This window comes from Pimephales promelas, chromosome 1, assembly GCF_988280905.1.
Source record: "Pimephales promelas chromosome 1, fPimPro1.hap1.1, whole genome shotgun sequence".
Classification (NCBI taxonomy): Eukaryota; Metazoa; Chordata; class Actinopteri; order Cypriniformes; family Leuciscidae; genus Pimephales; species Pimephales promelas.
The window spans coordinates 46,498,969-46,515,348 of NC_142769.1; the positions used below are offsets into that span (position 1 = coordinate 46,498,969).

Sequence of the window (16,380 nt, forward strand, 5' to 3'; positions counted from 1 at the left end):
CTGAGAGCAGAAGTTCATCAATCTACTGTGAACGCCTCGAACGCACGAGCTGAACGGAAGAGACCTCGAGCACGAGTCTCCGTGACAGAGACCATAAGACTGAGATCTCAATAACACATGAACTGCACTTCGACTTAGATCGTGTCTACGAAAATGATCGGCCGATAAAGCACCAGTACAATCTGCATCCTCATGCCAGTTCAGCACCTGGAGGAAAAGGTAACCCAAAACCATTCTGCTAAGCACTAATGTTACTGTGGTCAGAATTATTTCAGCTTTGATTCACATTTATAAAAATGTATAATGTTTTATATGGGCATGATTTAAGCTTACATGAATGCATTATCAATATAAACCATCACATACTATTTTTTTCTGCTATATTTGGGAGTTCTATACAGTTGGTTTCTGAGGAAAATCATTTTCACTTAATCTCTGAGGCAAGCTACGGTGGGTTAGGCTGTAACCTTGAGTGATTTTGTTTTATAGTTGTTGTTTTTTTATCAGAGCTCTTATCAGCATGTCCTGAACCTTGCTCTCAGTCCCTGAAGATCTTGCATTGGTGTGGTTTCTTTAATTATCACGTGCAGTAATTGCCTACTGTCCACCCACTCAGCTCAGCTCTTTAATCATCATCTCTATCTCTTTTCGTCTTTCCTGAATGCGACTTTCTTCTTTTGTGATAAGACCCTCCTCCTAACCATTACACAAGGCAATTCGTCAGATATGACTGCTGAGTGAGTGTGTGAAAGGTGGGAACAATTGCAACGATTTAGAATTCTAAATTTGAAATTTGTTCTTTTAGAATTTAATCAGTCATGGAATCCAGAATTCCGCAGTGTAAAATTCCCATTTATTCCTCTCAGATTTTATGACATCATTAACTCTTATTAGATAACCTGTACCAAAAATCATGCCTCGTCAGTGTATAGTTTATCATAGTCAGCATCAATGGCTCTCAACTTTGAGCTTCGAATATAAGCTGTCAATTAACTAGACATGTGCGTTTTTTTTCATTTCATCATGTGAAGAAGTTTCAAAGCTTGTGCTTTTGAGCGAAGCTCTTTTGAGTCCATTGAACCTTGAGGAGCATGTGACACATCAGCATGCTGACGCACCGAGAAGTCTCCACACTAATAGTGTGTGTGTGTGTGTGTGTGTGTGTGTGAGAGTTGAATTGGACTTGACAGGCTTTTAAAAATCCCTCCACTTGGACTTGGTTATATAGCGATCAGGTGGATCAATGTTCACGTCAGGGATGGCGATTGAGTAAGACACACAATCCTGTCTCACGCAGTAAGGAAGCTGGGTGTTTCACTTACATGTAGACGTCTTTCTCCGGGTCTGTGTTTACACACCTTTAAAAAGCCATTTGCCCTGACGTCTAATGGATCAGTAATAGCCATATGTACGTTTGAAAAGCAAGAGTGTGTATGTGAGCTCTTTATGATTGCCTCGTTTCTTTGGAGATTAATATATGTGCATGCATGTGTGTGTGTGTTTGCATAAATACTGAACACTCCTTCTATCTTTCCCAGATGTCACCTCAAGATCTCAAGAACTAGCTGGGAACTTTTCAGATCTTCCTAAAACTGACTGCAGAACTGGTTTAGACAGTCTTATTTGTATCTATCTGGCCTTTTAAAACAATGGCGTCTTACAGTCCTGCTCCCACAGAAGAGCCGTCCGCGGAGGTAACGAACGGTGACCTGAAGGCAAGCGGCTCGCAGGAGTGCATGAAACTGAAAAAAGAAATATCTTTGCTGAATGGCGTGTGCCTCATCGTGGGAAACATGATCGGCTCCGGGATCTTCGTCTCGCCGAAAGGCGTACTGATGTATAGCGGCTCCTACGGGCTATCTCTGGTAATATGGACAGTCGGTGGGATCTTCTCGGTGTTCGGTGCGCTCTGTTATGCTGAGCTCGGGACCACCATCTCCAAGTCGGGCGCCAGCTACGCTTACATCCTAGAGGCCTTTGGGGGCTTTTTGGCTTTCATCCGTCTTTGGACTTCTCTTCTGATCATCGAGCCCACCAGTCAGGCCGTGATAGCCATCACTTTCTCCAACTACATGGTGCAGCCCATCTTCCCAACGTGTATACCGCCCTACATAGCCAATCGTCTGCTGGCCGCAGCCTGCATCTGTAAGTCGGTGTGTGTGTGGATGTATTTAGGAGGTGCTTTACCTGTGAAGGTTTGTGTACTTCAAGTCTCCAAGAACATCATTTGAGATATGAGTAGGGGTGTAACGATACCCTCATGTCACGATTCGATACACGATACTGAACTCACGATACGATATTATTGCGATACTCCAAGACACATGGTAAATGTACTGTTGATTAAAATGCTAAATTTGACATTACATTGTAGGTTTAAAGGACAACTCCGGCGCAAAATGAACCTTTGGTCTAATTACACATTGGTACCTAGTCAACCGTTATCTGAGATTTGTTTTCATGATTGCCGAATGTAAATAGTTTTATCTCTAAAAACAGTTTAGCCTATACCGCTAGTATAATGCTAGTATATAGGGCATAGAGTAATGACAAATAAGTAACACTAACAAGGCTCAAAATAGCCCAACAGTAACACGGTAGCATAATAAGGGTCCCTACATTCAAACCGAAGCATTGAGAACTTTGTCAGTGTCCATACAGTTTAATAAGAAGATATTTTAAACACACAGTCAACTTTGCGAATACAGGAAGAAGCCATCTTGGAAAAATAGTCTCTACCAGTCGATCTACGAACGCTGATCCAAGTGCGCTGGTGAGATGTGAACAAGGTGATAAGGTGAGCGTGAACACAGAGCTGCCAACTTTTGAGTTTAGCTTGGCGTGATACTTATCGCGGGGGTGGGGGTAGGGGGGTTATCGGTGCGCATAGGCTATATTTGCACTAAAGCCGCCTTTCGGGCCTGTCTTTATATCAAAAACACGCCCGTCACAGAACAGCTACAGTGGCGTAGATCGTAGAGCCTGTAGTTTGTGAAAGAGCATTTGATTGCTTGGACCCGAGTTCGAATCTGCCTTTTGCCGAACATGAGATGTAAGGTCTCTATATTTTGCCAATGAACTAAAAAACTAAACCATGATATGGCTTTTTGCCTTCATAAAACAGCACAAGACTTTAAGAATAGGCATTCTGTTTGTGCTGGGTGTTTTTAGAGAAACGTGTGCACTTTGCTCACGCGAACACGGAGCAGTTTTTCCTGTGAGTGAGACTGGAAAAACCCGTAGTGGATGTTATCGGAGTGATAACAGAACGCTTAGAGTGCAGAGAGGAATTGGCTTTGACTCCAGTCCTGGTTTTGCATCCGCGCCGTTAGCAGCTCAACATCTGTCTCGCATGCATGATCGCTCTAGACTAGATTAGAGGATATTTTAACTAATTTGTGGTAAAACTAGTCGATCACGAGTGGCTCAACTGGTGGATTTATAGATAAACTTGTCTTTCAGGTATTTTGCCGACTGGCTTGACACTTTAGCGTGTAAAATCGGAGGTGTGGCATGAGAGTGTGAGAATTGACTCAATTGCGTGAGTCTCACGCTCAATGCGTGAGAGTTGGCAGCCCTGTGAACAGTAGGCTACGTGTACACATTGAAGGGAAGAAAACGGTTCGTGTTTGTGTTTCTTCCGGAAACAACGGACCATATGAGATTCTGCACACGTTCAGCGCACTTGGATCGGCGTTCGTAGATCGACTGGTAGAGACTATTTTTCAAAGATGGCTATTTCCTGTATTCGCGAAGTTGACTGTATGTATAAAATATCTTCTTATTAAACTGTGTGGACACTGACAAAGTTCTCAATGCTTCGGTTTGAATGTAGGGACCCTTATTATGCTGTCGTGTTAGTGTGGGGCTATTTTGAGCCTTGTTAGCGGTAATAACAAGTGATTTTTATTTGTCATTACTCTATGCCCTATATACTAGCGGTATAGGCTAAACTGTTTTTAGAGATAAAACTATTTACATTCGGCAATCATGAAAACAAATCTCAGATAACGGTTGACTAGGTACCAATGTGTAATTAGACCAAAGGTTCATTTTGCACCGGAGTTCTCCTTTAAATGAATATGTTTGGAATTGGTGCTTGTAACAAAAGGACAATGGTGACATAGACATACAATATTCATGGATCTGAAGCTGAAAATATTTTAGATGAATGTTCTTGCACCTTTTCTGACTAGATATTAGACATTTGGCATTATCAGGACCCACAAATATTCCCCCAGTGCATTATTATACATTATATATAGTAGTTTAATGTGGTATTGACACATTTTTTCTCACACAGTAATTTTTATTTTGGGGGAACTATCCACGATACATAGTGTCACTGTCTACGATACGTATTTGTATTGCGATATATTGTTACACCCCTAGATATGAGAGTTAAAAGGAACCCCAGACAGTGACATAGTTTCGGCCCAGATCCGGCCCACATCTGGGCTGTGTGGAATCCAGGTGTACCAGATGTGGGCCGGATCTTGGCCGACTCTATGGTGTTGTCTGGGATAATTCACCCAGAATTCTTTACCCACCATTCCAAAACCATTTGACTTTTTGTTTTATTTGCAAGAGAATAGAATACACTATGGTTCAAAAGTTTGGGGTCAGTAACATTTTGTTTTTAAAGATAATAATACTTTTATTCAGCAAGGATGCATTAAATTGATCTTAAATGCTGTTCTTCTGAACTTTCTATTCATTAAAGAATCCTGAAAAAAATATGGTTTTCACAAAAATGTTAAGCAGCACAACTGTTTTCAACATTGATAATAATCGGAAATGTTTCTTGAGCAGTAAATCAGCATATTTGAATGATTTCTGAAGGATCATGGGACACTGGAGACTGGAAAATTCAGCTTTGATCACAGGAATTACATTTTTTAAAACATTTAACTTTACTTTAAATATTAAAATAGAAAACAGTTATTTTAAGTTTTAATGTTTTAATCAAAGCACTCACCATACTCTCCAGGCTAAGTACATGCTTAGAGTTATATATTAGTATGAAAAAGCAATAAAAGTTATTGCTTTATGCAATAAAGGTTATTATATATACTCTTTTTTTTATTAGTATCAATCTGGAGATAAAAAATACAAACATTTGTATATTTTATCTCCTTCTTGATGCTAATGAAAAACATTTTTAGAGCTCAGAAGTGTTAAATATTATTTTTTTCTCTATTTTTTAATGTAGCCTTGGTGAGCATAACAGACTTTGTAAGCATTTATAAAAAAAAAACTGACTGACCCCAAACTTTTGACTTTGCCACTCTGAATCAACTTATATTCAGCCCGTTTATCAAAAATGATCATATTTCTGCATCCACTGAATGTTGGTAGCACTTCGATATGAAAGAGCGCGTTAGAAGTGAAAGAACTGGCAGCAGGAAGTGGGTAGTAGGTTAACATTACACAAACATAAACAGTGCTACATTTTCCACAGACAATAAGAGTGAATAATACGTAAAACGTAATGGGCAATATATTGACTGACTTCAAAAGACACTCACAAAAAAGAAGTTCTATGGTATCACTGTCTAATACAGTATCATCACAGTGAGTGGCCTACATTTTTGTAAGAAAAAAGCGAGAGAGGAATTCTGAAGTTATGAGAAATAATGAAAGCCTGTCAGTATTTAATGTTGAATGGAAAAGGGAAGCAGAAAAGAATGCGTCAGATGAGTGCTGCTGATGTTGAGGGTTGATTTCACGTGATTCGTCTAGCTCAGAACAGTCATGCACAATTGCACAAAAAGTGCAGTCTGATACAGAAAGTGACGATTGGACTGGCAGTTCTTGAAATTAATTTCCCCCAATTTTGAAATCTAAGAAAAAAACTATTTGTTTGTTATCATCTTAAATAATCTAGATCAGTGGTTATTCCAGATCATGGTTCTCAACTGGTTTGGTTATGGGACCCACATTTTCCCATGGCTGTTAAGCCTCGACACACTTTTTTAGGAAATGCAATATGCAGTGTATATATACATATTGTAATAAATCGTAAAATCAAATTTATTTCGCAAAAATTGTTGAAACACACACAAGTACCGCCCCACTTTACTTAACATCAATTGTATGAATATGACTAATACTGATGAATAAACAGTAGGCCAATAAGTTGAGGCTGTTAAATAGCAGTCCCAAACTAGCTTTTAATAATACAATAAAGTTTGTAAGTTGGTGAGCCACCACAGTAATTTAAAAATATACCATATTATATGAAGTATACACCATGGTGAATGCACAATACTAACATGACCTGTTAATAAAACATATAACGTCTGACCTGACATGAAAGTTTGTTTTTCTTAAGTGAAAGACTTTTTATTTAGCAACAAGCTACAAAAATAACGTGAAATAAAATAGCGTGAAAACTGTGTCTGACAGAAGAGTCAACCGCTTTCACGCACGTCTTTCAAAATAAAAGTCCCGCATCAGAGAAATGTTTCTTTGATGGCACACTCCGTGACACACTTGACTCACCAGTTGAGAAATTATGTTTTATGTTTTATTCTCACGAAGACATCCAATAGGAAAATTCAACTGCAGTAACCACTGTTCAACCTGAAGAGGGCAGCACTCAGATGTTTTTACACCATATATTGTAGAATTAAAACACTTTATACCCAAATGTCAAAAAAGTTACTCGAATCAATGAAGAGCACTAATAAAGCCCCATTTTTACAGATCATTAACTAAAAAAAGTTGGTTTAGGGTTTAGTGACCCTTTAACAGGAAAACCACAGCTGCCAGTTTTTCCCATAAATTTAACTGATTTTTTTTTACAGTGTGAAATGGACCAAGGCGAACATATTTAGACAGGTTGTAAACCTTGTTTTGTTTTCAGACTGTTGAATAAAACTTTCAAATTAGTCCAGTACAAAGTCACTGCCGCTCTAGACCGTCCCATTTAACAACGCTCGATTCAACCTTTGCGGACTTCGAAGGTCTGGCCTTTGAAGTCCACGTTCTTGGATGGATGCATCCTGTGAATTGGGACATGCTTTTGTATACACTTCATGACCTGAAATATAGTGTCAGGCAAAGGAGACATTTAAAATGTCCTACATCTGAGAAGCCTTAATCTAGATTAAGAGTAGAAAAAAAGTTTGGCTTTAAAAATACATATTACATCGACTAATCTAAACGAAGTGTGCAATAAACACACATACTTCATTGAAAGATAAGAAGCACTAAGAACCTGCTGATTCCTGGAAGGTAAAGTCCTCCCGATTACCAATCTTGCCCTTATGATGACTAATAGCTAATGGCAGTTCAGTGTGGCATCGAGCCAAAACGACATTGAGTGAGAAGGAGAGCAATAGCTGTCCTAAACACACTTTCAATCTCTCTCTTTCATCACAAATACACAGTGTACTTTCATTTATGTGTATCTCTTTTCTAAGGGAAAATTCTTTTTGCTAATTCCAAGACAAAAGAAGATATATTGGTAACCAAGCAGTTTTAGTGACCATTGACTTCCATTGTATGGACAAAAACCCCCCAAAAAACAACTGTGACATTTCTCAAAATATCTGACCGGTCTGGATTGCCACAAGGGAGAGTATGTTCATTTTTGTGTGAACTATCACTTTAGATGTGCTATTTACATTCAATCATCAGTAGGGTTGGGTATCGTTTGAATTTGAACGATTCCGATTCCGATTCCTTGTTTCGATTCCGGTTCCTAACGATTCTCAATTGCGATTCTTTTAAGAGGCAGGGTCAAAAAAGTTTAGCTAACCTTGCTAACCAACGGCCTTTCTGAAGGAAATAATCCTTTCTGAAGGAAATAATCCTTTTGTCACAAATTTTGCATTTTGCCGCGATTTCGTTATTTTTAGAAAAGTGAAGCCACACTTTGGACCGCCGACGTAAGCTACTCATGTTCGACTCGCGTGGTTATGCCAACACTTCCGGTAGACGCTTCTTCATTGGTGTTGTTCAGCGGTTTCTTCTTCCGCTCGGCGGACTGTGAATATGGAAACTAGGAATCGAAATTTTAACTTTTGAACGATTCCGGGAAAAACGAAAAGTTAGTCCCGATTCCAATCGATACTCGATTCTCGATACCCAACCCTAATCATCAGTAGGGCTGCACGATATATCGGCCACCATATCGGTATCGTCCGATATTTGCTAATTTTTATGTTATTGTTATCGGCCCGATAATAAAATTTGGCAGATATATTAAAGCTGATAAATAATGAATTATTTCCTTCAACACTTGACACTTGAGACACTTAAGGTGCAGACTGTTCAACATGATTGATCCTAATTGCTTGAAATATGATTGGAGTCAAAAAGAAAAATATAGTTAAGTGCAAAATGTGCTGTCATATCGGCTACATGAAATTATAATGAGAACATTATAATTGTGTTAGGGAACGGATTTTAATTGTGAGACTTTTGTTTTTGCAATCAGGCTTTCAAACATTATATAAAAATTGGAAAAATTAGATTTATCGGCCGATATATCGGTTATCGGCTTTCAAATATAAAGAATTATCGGTTATCGGTATCGGCCAAAATGTTCATATCGGTGCATCCCTAATCATCAGGCCCATCTGAAATAAAATAGAAGGTATTTATAACATGAAACGTGCATATTCCACAAGTAGAAATAGTTGACCTCAAAAAATTACATTTTGTACATATTACTCAAGTCGTTTAACCACATGAAACACAAAATCAGTTACAGTGAAAGTGAATGGTGTTAGTGTCATATTTCCATTGTATATTCATTGTAAAAGATTGCCATACAGGAATGAGACACATATCTGCCCTCCATAAGCAGTGAGACTGTAGATTAGAAACGGGTGTGTGAGCAGTTTATGAACTTGAGGCAACATTGATAGCAGCCATAACAGATAAGATGAAGTCACGTCAAGACTAGAAAACAACAGGGATGTGTGCTCAGAGAGAGAGAGGGAGTCTCGATTTGTGTGAGAGAATTGTAGCATCCACTTATTAGCCTATATATTGTTTCACTGTGACTATATCTTGTAAGCGTGATTTTTTTTTCCCTAACCAGTTGTGACACATTGTTACTTCCTCGTTGGTGTTAAGGCTCTGACTCTCAATTTCAGTTCACTTTCCACTGGTTTATTTCCTGTATGAGTGCATGGTCAAGGGGTATTTCCGATATAAAGCCATACAAATTTGCGCTCTCATGGAAAGCATTATCAAGGCGCTGGAGCTTACGGCTGGATTTGCTGTGTGACAGAAAAAAAAAATGTCCCCCGCTAACACACGCAAACTTTAGTGCTGCCCTAAGCTCTTTCGTTCCTTGCAAAACAACCAGCAGGAGTGCTAGAGTCAGCAGCCCTGCTTCCTCAACCCAGGAAGACTACCTTACAAAAGCTCTCGCTCACACGCTCCCTTTGTCTGAACCTCCCACACAAATCAAGACATTCCAGGGTCAAAACAAACTGACCCCTGAAGATCATTGATCCTCCTGGAAAACAGGGGAAGACCATATCTATTTCATGTTATTGCAGTGATGTTGTGACTGGACTGACTCGGACAAGGACACCCATGTGGCGTCTTAAAGGGACAGGACACCTAAAAAATTCACAATCATTTGCTGTCTCTCATTCCCATTGACTTCAATTGACAAAAATACAAAAGTCTTGTCAAACAAAAATGATACATTCTTCAAAATGTTGAATGAGTTTTTCAGCTTGTGTTTGTTGTGCAGGCTTGCTGACCTTTGTGAACTGTGCGTATGTGAAGTATGGAACGCGCGTTCAGGACATCTTCACCTACGTAAAGGTCGTCGCTCTCATCGCCGTCATCATCGCCGGCCTGGTCAAGATATTCCAAGGTAAAGACACTACAAGAAAATAATATACACCTGTTAAATGTTTGTAACTATTTGTATCTGTGTGTTGATAAAATATGATCAAATCATGCTGGTTTGTTTGTGTGTGTGTGTGTTTGTTCCAGGTTACACACAGAACTTTGAAGGGCTGTTCACGGGTTCCTCTCATGATCCTGGTGATGTGGCTCTGGCATTATATTCTGCTCTTTTCTCCTACTCTGGATGGGACACGCTGAACTTTGTCACTGAAGAAATCAAAAACCCTGAGAGGTAATCTATCTATCTATCTATCTATCTATCTATCTATCTATCTATCTATCTATCTATCTATCTATCTATCTATCTATCTATCTATCTATCTATCTATCTATCTATCTATCTATCTATCTATCTATTTATCTATCTATCTGTCTGTCTGCCTCTCTATCTGTCTGTCTATCTGTCTGTCTGTCTGTCTGTCTGCCTCTCTATCCGTCTGTCTATCTGTCTGTCTGTCTATCTATCTATGTATATATCTGTCTGTCTTTCTATCTGTCTGTCTGCTTCTCTATCTGCCTGTCTCTCTATCTGTCTGTCTCTCTATGTATATATATCTGTCTTTCTGTCTGTCTGTCTATCTATCTATCTGTCTGCCTCTCTATCCGTCTGTCTGTCTATCTATATATCTGTCTGTCTGTCTTTTTGTCTGTCTCTCTATCTGTCTTTCTGCCTCTCTATCTGTCTGTCTGTCTATATATCTGTCTGTCTTTCTGTCTATTGGTATGTCTTTGTCTGTCTGTCTGCCTCTCTATCAGTCTCTGTCTATCTATCTGTCTGTCTTTCTGTCTGTCTTTGTCTGTCTCTCTCTCTCTCTCTCTCTATCTATCTATCCTGTCTATTCCTGTCTTTCTGTCTAGCTATCTGTCTCTCTATCTCTGTCTGTCTATCTATCAAATAAAAGAGCATCTAGTTGGGTTTGCCTGTTTTAAATGTCTTTTTCTTTGATTCACTCCATTGAACACAGCAAACATGTGGTTTTGTCACATGACTTTTTGTGGGATGTTCAGGTCCGTCATGTGACAAGACCTCCCCTTAAACACAAACTATCCAAGCACTTCTCCATTTGGGTCCTGGGAAGAAATAACTACACTTGTGTTGATAAAGACCAGAATGAGATGTTATGAAGCTGTCATTATTACAAGAACAAGATAATTGCCACCAATAGACACACACTGTAGAATATGCAATCATCACCCGGACGTTTCTAACATGCCTATGGTTTGCTCTGAGAGTTGTAGACTGTTTACAGGCCAGGTATGATATGCACAATAATGCTGCCCTCTGGTGGGTTTTTTATTTGTTTATTTATTTGCAGAAATCTCCCACTGGCCATTGCTATCTCCATGCCAATTGTCACAGTGATCTACATTCTTACCAATCTGGCATACTACACAATCCTGCCCATCCCTGCCATCCTGGACAGTGACGCCGTGGCTGTGGTGAGTTTTCTGCTGCTAGTCAATATTGTTGAGAAACTTCAAGAAGTAAAGAAAGTTTGAATCATCTTTTGTCTAGTTCCTAGGCTAATTCAAGTTTAATTCACAGACATTTGCAGACCAGGTATTTGGATATTTTAACTGGACAATACCGGTCGCTGTCGCCTTCTCCTGCTTTGGAGGATTAAATGCATCAATAGTGGCTGCATCAAGGTGAGTACTATCACATGTAGCATATCCAGTGTCATCGGCCCTGATTACACCTGGCATTAAGATGCATTTGGTCGATCGGATTACAAGTAGATGCATAGACTCACAAGTAGACGATGTCTATGTGCGGGTAAATATGTGGGTTTTTTCAGATCTTTTGATCTAATGGATGAAATAAGCTCATGCAATTTACATAATAAATATTTACGCAATGGGAGCGCAGAGAGAACATTTTGCTTGGTAAATTTTTTAATCTTCAAAACAAATCTGGCTAGTGCGCTTCTGATAATGTTACGCATTATGCGTGGTTCAGATTACACGATTTTTTTGTCTATTACGATAGTCACTATATCAGATTACGCGATTTTGACTCCTAAAATCTTGTCGTGTCGTGGACAAGACACATGTCAGACTACACGTTGCTTCCTGACCAGTCTTTAACGGTGCGTGTGATGTCATCGAGAAGGCGAAACTAGTAGCGAGTGACTTCCGGAAACGAACGTAAATATACAATGGATGAAGCGGTGAGTGTTGTATTGGCTGTCCTGTGTTCAGAAAAAAAAAGTTAAAAAAGAAAGAAAACCCGACAATGGACACGTTCCTGGATTGCTCTGGGCTGTCAATCCTCCAAAGAGAACTTGAGGTAAAATATTGTTTTCTTGTATATTTTTACTGTTAGTTTTAACGTTAGCACCATCGTCTCTCTTTGGTTTCGCCATTTTTGAAAGTTATTTACGGAAAAGCTTCTGTTCTCCTATTGGTCAACCTCATACATGTGACGGAACCGTCGTGGACGACCGTTAAAAAAATTAAACATGCTAGTCTTTTTGTCGTGATGTGGTGAAGCATCGCAGACGCGACGTAGGTTGTCGCCCACTATGACACACTATACGAGATGATACGATCGAATCTTGCGTCTCGACGCCCGTTGTCGTTTACGAATCCCCACGACACCCTACGTCAAACGGATCGTGCCAAAATCAGGCTAAAATCGTGTAATCTGAACCAGGCATTAGGTCAGTTGGAGGAGAGTAGACAGTCATTTGTGGGAGTTTGAACACATTCGATCACATGAGCGTTTACACGATGAAAGCAAATCTGGTCGACCATCTCAAAACGATTTTAGACCCCGTTTACAACTGTATTTAAAGGGGCACTTGGGAACTCTAGTTAGTTCTTCGCTGATTTCCACTGTTCTCATCAGCGCCCCCTTACAGCTGCGCGGTGTATATTTCACAACACTGTTAATAAGAAACTCACTTGCGGCGCCTTCCTCCCACTTTCTACCGCTGCTCATGTGCTTCTGTTATTATCGGAGCCGGCCAACTCTATTGTGTGGAGTTATGTCTACCGAGTGGGTAATACATCGTACGCAGTATTATAGAATTATGTCGAATAAAGCATTTTGTGTTTCTCGCTCGTTCTCGCTTCTCACGAGACTTCTATTTCCAACTTACCAGGACGTTAGTCCTCATGTTGCAAGGTTGGTTTTCCGCTGGGGGGAATGGGGGAAGCCACCATTCTCTCCAGAACAGGTTTTTGAACCATACAAATGATTTCTAAATGGTTTTAAGTTGAAATAGTTGCCAAGTGCCCCTTTGTGATCGGATTAATTAAAACACTTCCTCATACCAGGTGTAAACAGGGACATTGTTGCCATCTGATTCACCACATAAATCTCTCTCAGGCACCATTTTCATTTGACTTCTTAGCTTCAGTCTCAGCTCATTTCTCATTACCGTATCTCCTGTCAGGCTGTTCTTCGTGGGCTCCAGAGAGGGCCACCTTCCAGACTACCTGTGCATGATTCACGTCACCCGCTACACCCCCATCCCTGCCCTCCTCTTCAATGTCAGTTCCCATCATCTCCATTTGTGTGTCACAATATGCTGTTTCATATATGTACTTTTGTTCTGTTTCAATCCTCATTGTGTCTATAACTGGGTAGCATTCTCACACGTTTTGTTGTGTGACAGGGTGCCATGGCTCTGGTTTATCTGTGTGTGGAGGACGTCTTTAAACTGATCAACTACTACAGCTTCAGCTATTGGTTCTTTGTGGGTCTCTCCATCCTGGGACAGATGTACCTGCGATGGAAACAACCAGACAGAGAGCGACCACTCAAGGTAAACACACAAACCAGAATCTGCTATTTATTAGTTTGTAATAAGTGAGGAAGATGAATCCAACTACACTTGTTGAAGGGATATTTTTATTCAAACTAAACCACTGCAACATTCCAGTGTTGCTTTTGGAAGCCTGTTTGTGTCTCGGAGTAAAGAAATTATTAAAAAAAGTTTAAAATTAATAAAATCATGGTGTCATAAAGTCTCAGTGCGAGTTATAAAATTGCAATTGTGAAATAAACGCGTCATCAGGAAAGAGAATAGATGTTGCTGCAAGATGGAGGGGAAGTTATTTTGATTAAAGATTACAAGGGTACATGAATTTTAAGAAAATGATGATGTTCACTGATTAAAATGTAATTTTGTCAAGGGTCATACCCCGAAAAGGAAGTCAAAACAAAAGGTTGGGGTGAAAAACTCTCATAAATAACTATTAATTTTGATTTAGTGCACAAACATAGCGCTCAAACCATCACAGACAGCAAATAGTGTCGGCCCAGATCCGGCCCACATCTGGTACATGTGGCACTTTTTTTTTTACAATACAGACTGTATCAAAGAAGCTTTGCAGTAAAAACATGAAATCTGGGCCGTCTGGGATAGTATTATCATTATTTATCACTTTATATTAGATTTAGGTATCACAAACTGTTAGTGGTTAAAATGTTTGACAGTTGGTTACTAAGCTATGAGTGTCAAAAAAAGATTTGCTTTGCTCTAGACTAGGGCTGTCAAACGAATAATCGCGATTAATCGCATCCAAAATAAAAATTTGTGTTTACATATATATGTTGGTGCACTGTGTATAATTATTTTATATATATAAATACACACACATGCTTGTATATATTTAAGAAATATTTGCATGTATATACTGTATAAAGATTTATATAGAATTTATATTATATATATAAATATTTTATATATAGATATTTTTTTTAAATATACATGCATTTGTAATCAATTTATATTATATATAAATATAAATATTTTATATATAAATAATATATATTTTTAAATATACATGCATTTATATAGAATTTATATTATATATAAATATAAATATTTTATATATAAATAATTTTTTTTATTAAATATACATGCATGTGTGTATTTATATACATTATACAAAATAATTATAGACAGTGCACCCACATATATTATGTAAACACAAACTTTTATTTTGAATGCGATTAATCGCGATTAATCGTTTGACAGCTCTACTCCAACAAATAATTCCTTGCACGTACAGGAAGTCATTTAGCAATTCGCTCAGTCTAAACTCTCATTTATCTTAACCTTTTTTCTTTTTTTTCCCAGCTCAGCTTGTTCTTCCCAATTATATTCTGCATCTGCACTCTATTTCTTGTGGTGGTGCCTTTATATAGCGACACTATCAACTCGTTAATCGGCATTGGCATTGCCTTATCGGGAGTTCCCGTCTACTTCCTGTGCTGCCATCTACCTGCCACACGGCGACCAATGTGGCTCCGCAAGTTTATTGGTATGTCTTCTAATACTGGTTTAGGTTTACCGAGTTAAAACTGCTCCTAATATTGATGCGTCTATATTTCCATTCCCCTTTTCTCCAGCATCTTCAGGTATACTCATTCAGAAGGTGTGCTACTGTGTTCTTACTGAGATGGACACCGCGGATGAAAAGGCAGAGTAGACGAGGACGATCCGACGATACATTGATAAGACTTGGACATGCAATACACAAGCTGCTGATGTGATTAACCTCGTTTTACACTGGTTACAGTTTTAGATTGATCAGATATCAAATCAAGTCCTTTATATTTATAAATATTTATATAGAAGAGCTGCATTTTTGACTAGTTGGATGCTGGTTTAACGGGAAACTAGAAACAAACTCCTTGGTCTGGTTTCACAGACATTTAGGCCTTAGTTTAATTAGGACATTTAAAGGTGCAATAGATTATCTACAGCATTATTTTTGTAATGCTGGTTATAAAAGTCTCCACATATCCTGTCTCAGAGCCTAGGCTGCCTACAGAGATGCTTTTTTTTTTTTACCTGTTTATGGGGCGGGTACACTCTTAGAAGACAAGGTTCTATCAGCGCTACGTATTTGGAACCCCTAAAAGGTTCTATACAGAACCCTTTTTAAGGGTTCAATAATAAGAACCCTTTAGGGTCCTTTGTCACCAGGATGTGTTCTGTCTGCACCAGTTCTATATGGAACCTTTTGGGTTTATTCATTATCATTTGTTTTGTGCTTTCCGGATTAAATATTTCATATTATTGACAAACATCAAAGACCCTAAAATGTATTTATGAATGCATGTGAATGATCACAAAATTCAAGATATGGGGGTTAGAAAATGTATATATTAATATCATTTTATGTGGTTAATCAATATCACACGAAGAGTGCCATTTCAGTTTTTCTCCTCCAAAAATAAGCATGATTAAAATGTGATATGTTACTACAATAGTTTAATAAACAATAATTTAATTACAACTACAAAATGTTGCAGAATAATGTAATATATGAATAAATAATAGCCTATAAAGAACCTTTGTGCCAAAAGGGTTCTTTCTTGTCATTATAGAACCTTTTTAGCATAAAAAGGTTCTTTGGAGTTGAGTAAAGAACCCTATGCTTCATATATACTATATAGAACCCCAATGAAACCTTTTTTCTAAGAGCTAGAGGATTGTTAGGAAAGATTAGATGAATGTGGTCATTTTGTTTGGGCCT

At 38.6% G+C, this 16,380-nt stretch overlaps 1 protein-coding gene across 2 annotated transcripts; it reads left to right on the forward strand.

The window, feature by feature from the left end:
- Nucleotides 1-39: 39 nt before the first annotated feature.
- Nucleotides 40-15,820, forward strand: slc7a7 (solute carrier family 7 member 7). Of its 2 annotated transcripts, none has more exons than XM_039658439.2 (10): nt 40-219; nt 1,539-2,145; nt 9,722-9,847; nt 9,970-10,114; nt 11,199-11,322; nt 11,429-11,532; nt 13,284-13,380; nt 13,506-13,655; nt 14,976-15,159; nt 15,248-15,820. In XM_039658439.2, exons 2-10 carry the CDS (start codon nt 1,650-1,652, stop codon nt 15,325-15,327), a joined length of 1,506 nt encoding a protein of 501 aa, XP_039514373.1. In that variant the 5' UTR covers nt 40-219; nt 1,539-1,649; the 3' UTR covers nt 15,328-15,820. The 2 variants fall into 2 exon arrangements, with proteins under 2 accessions (XP_039514373.1, XP_039514374.1); XM_039658440.2 differs by lacking the exon at nt 40-219 and adding an exon at nt 1,389-1,408.
- The last annotated feature ends 560 nt before the right edge of the window (nt 15,821-16,380 follow it).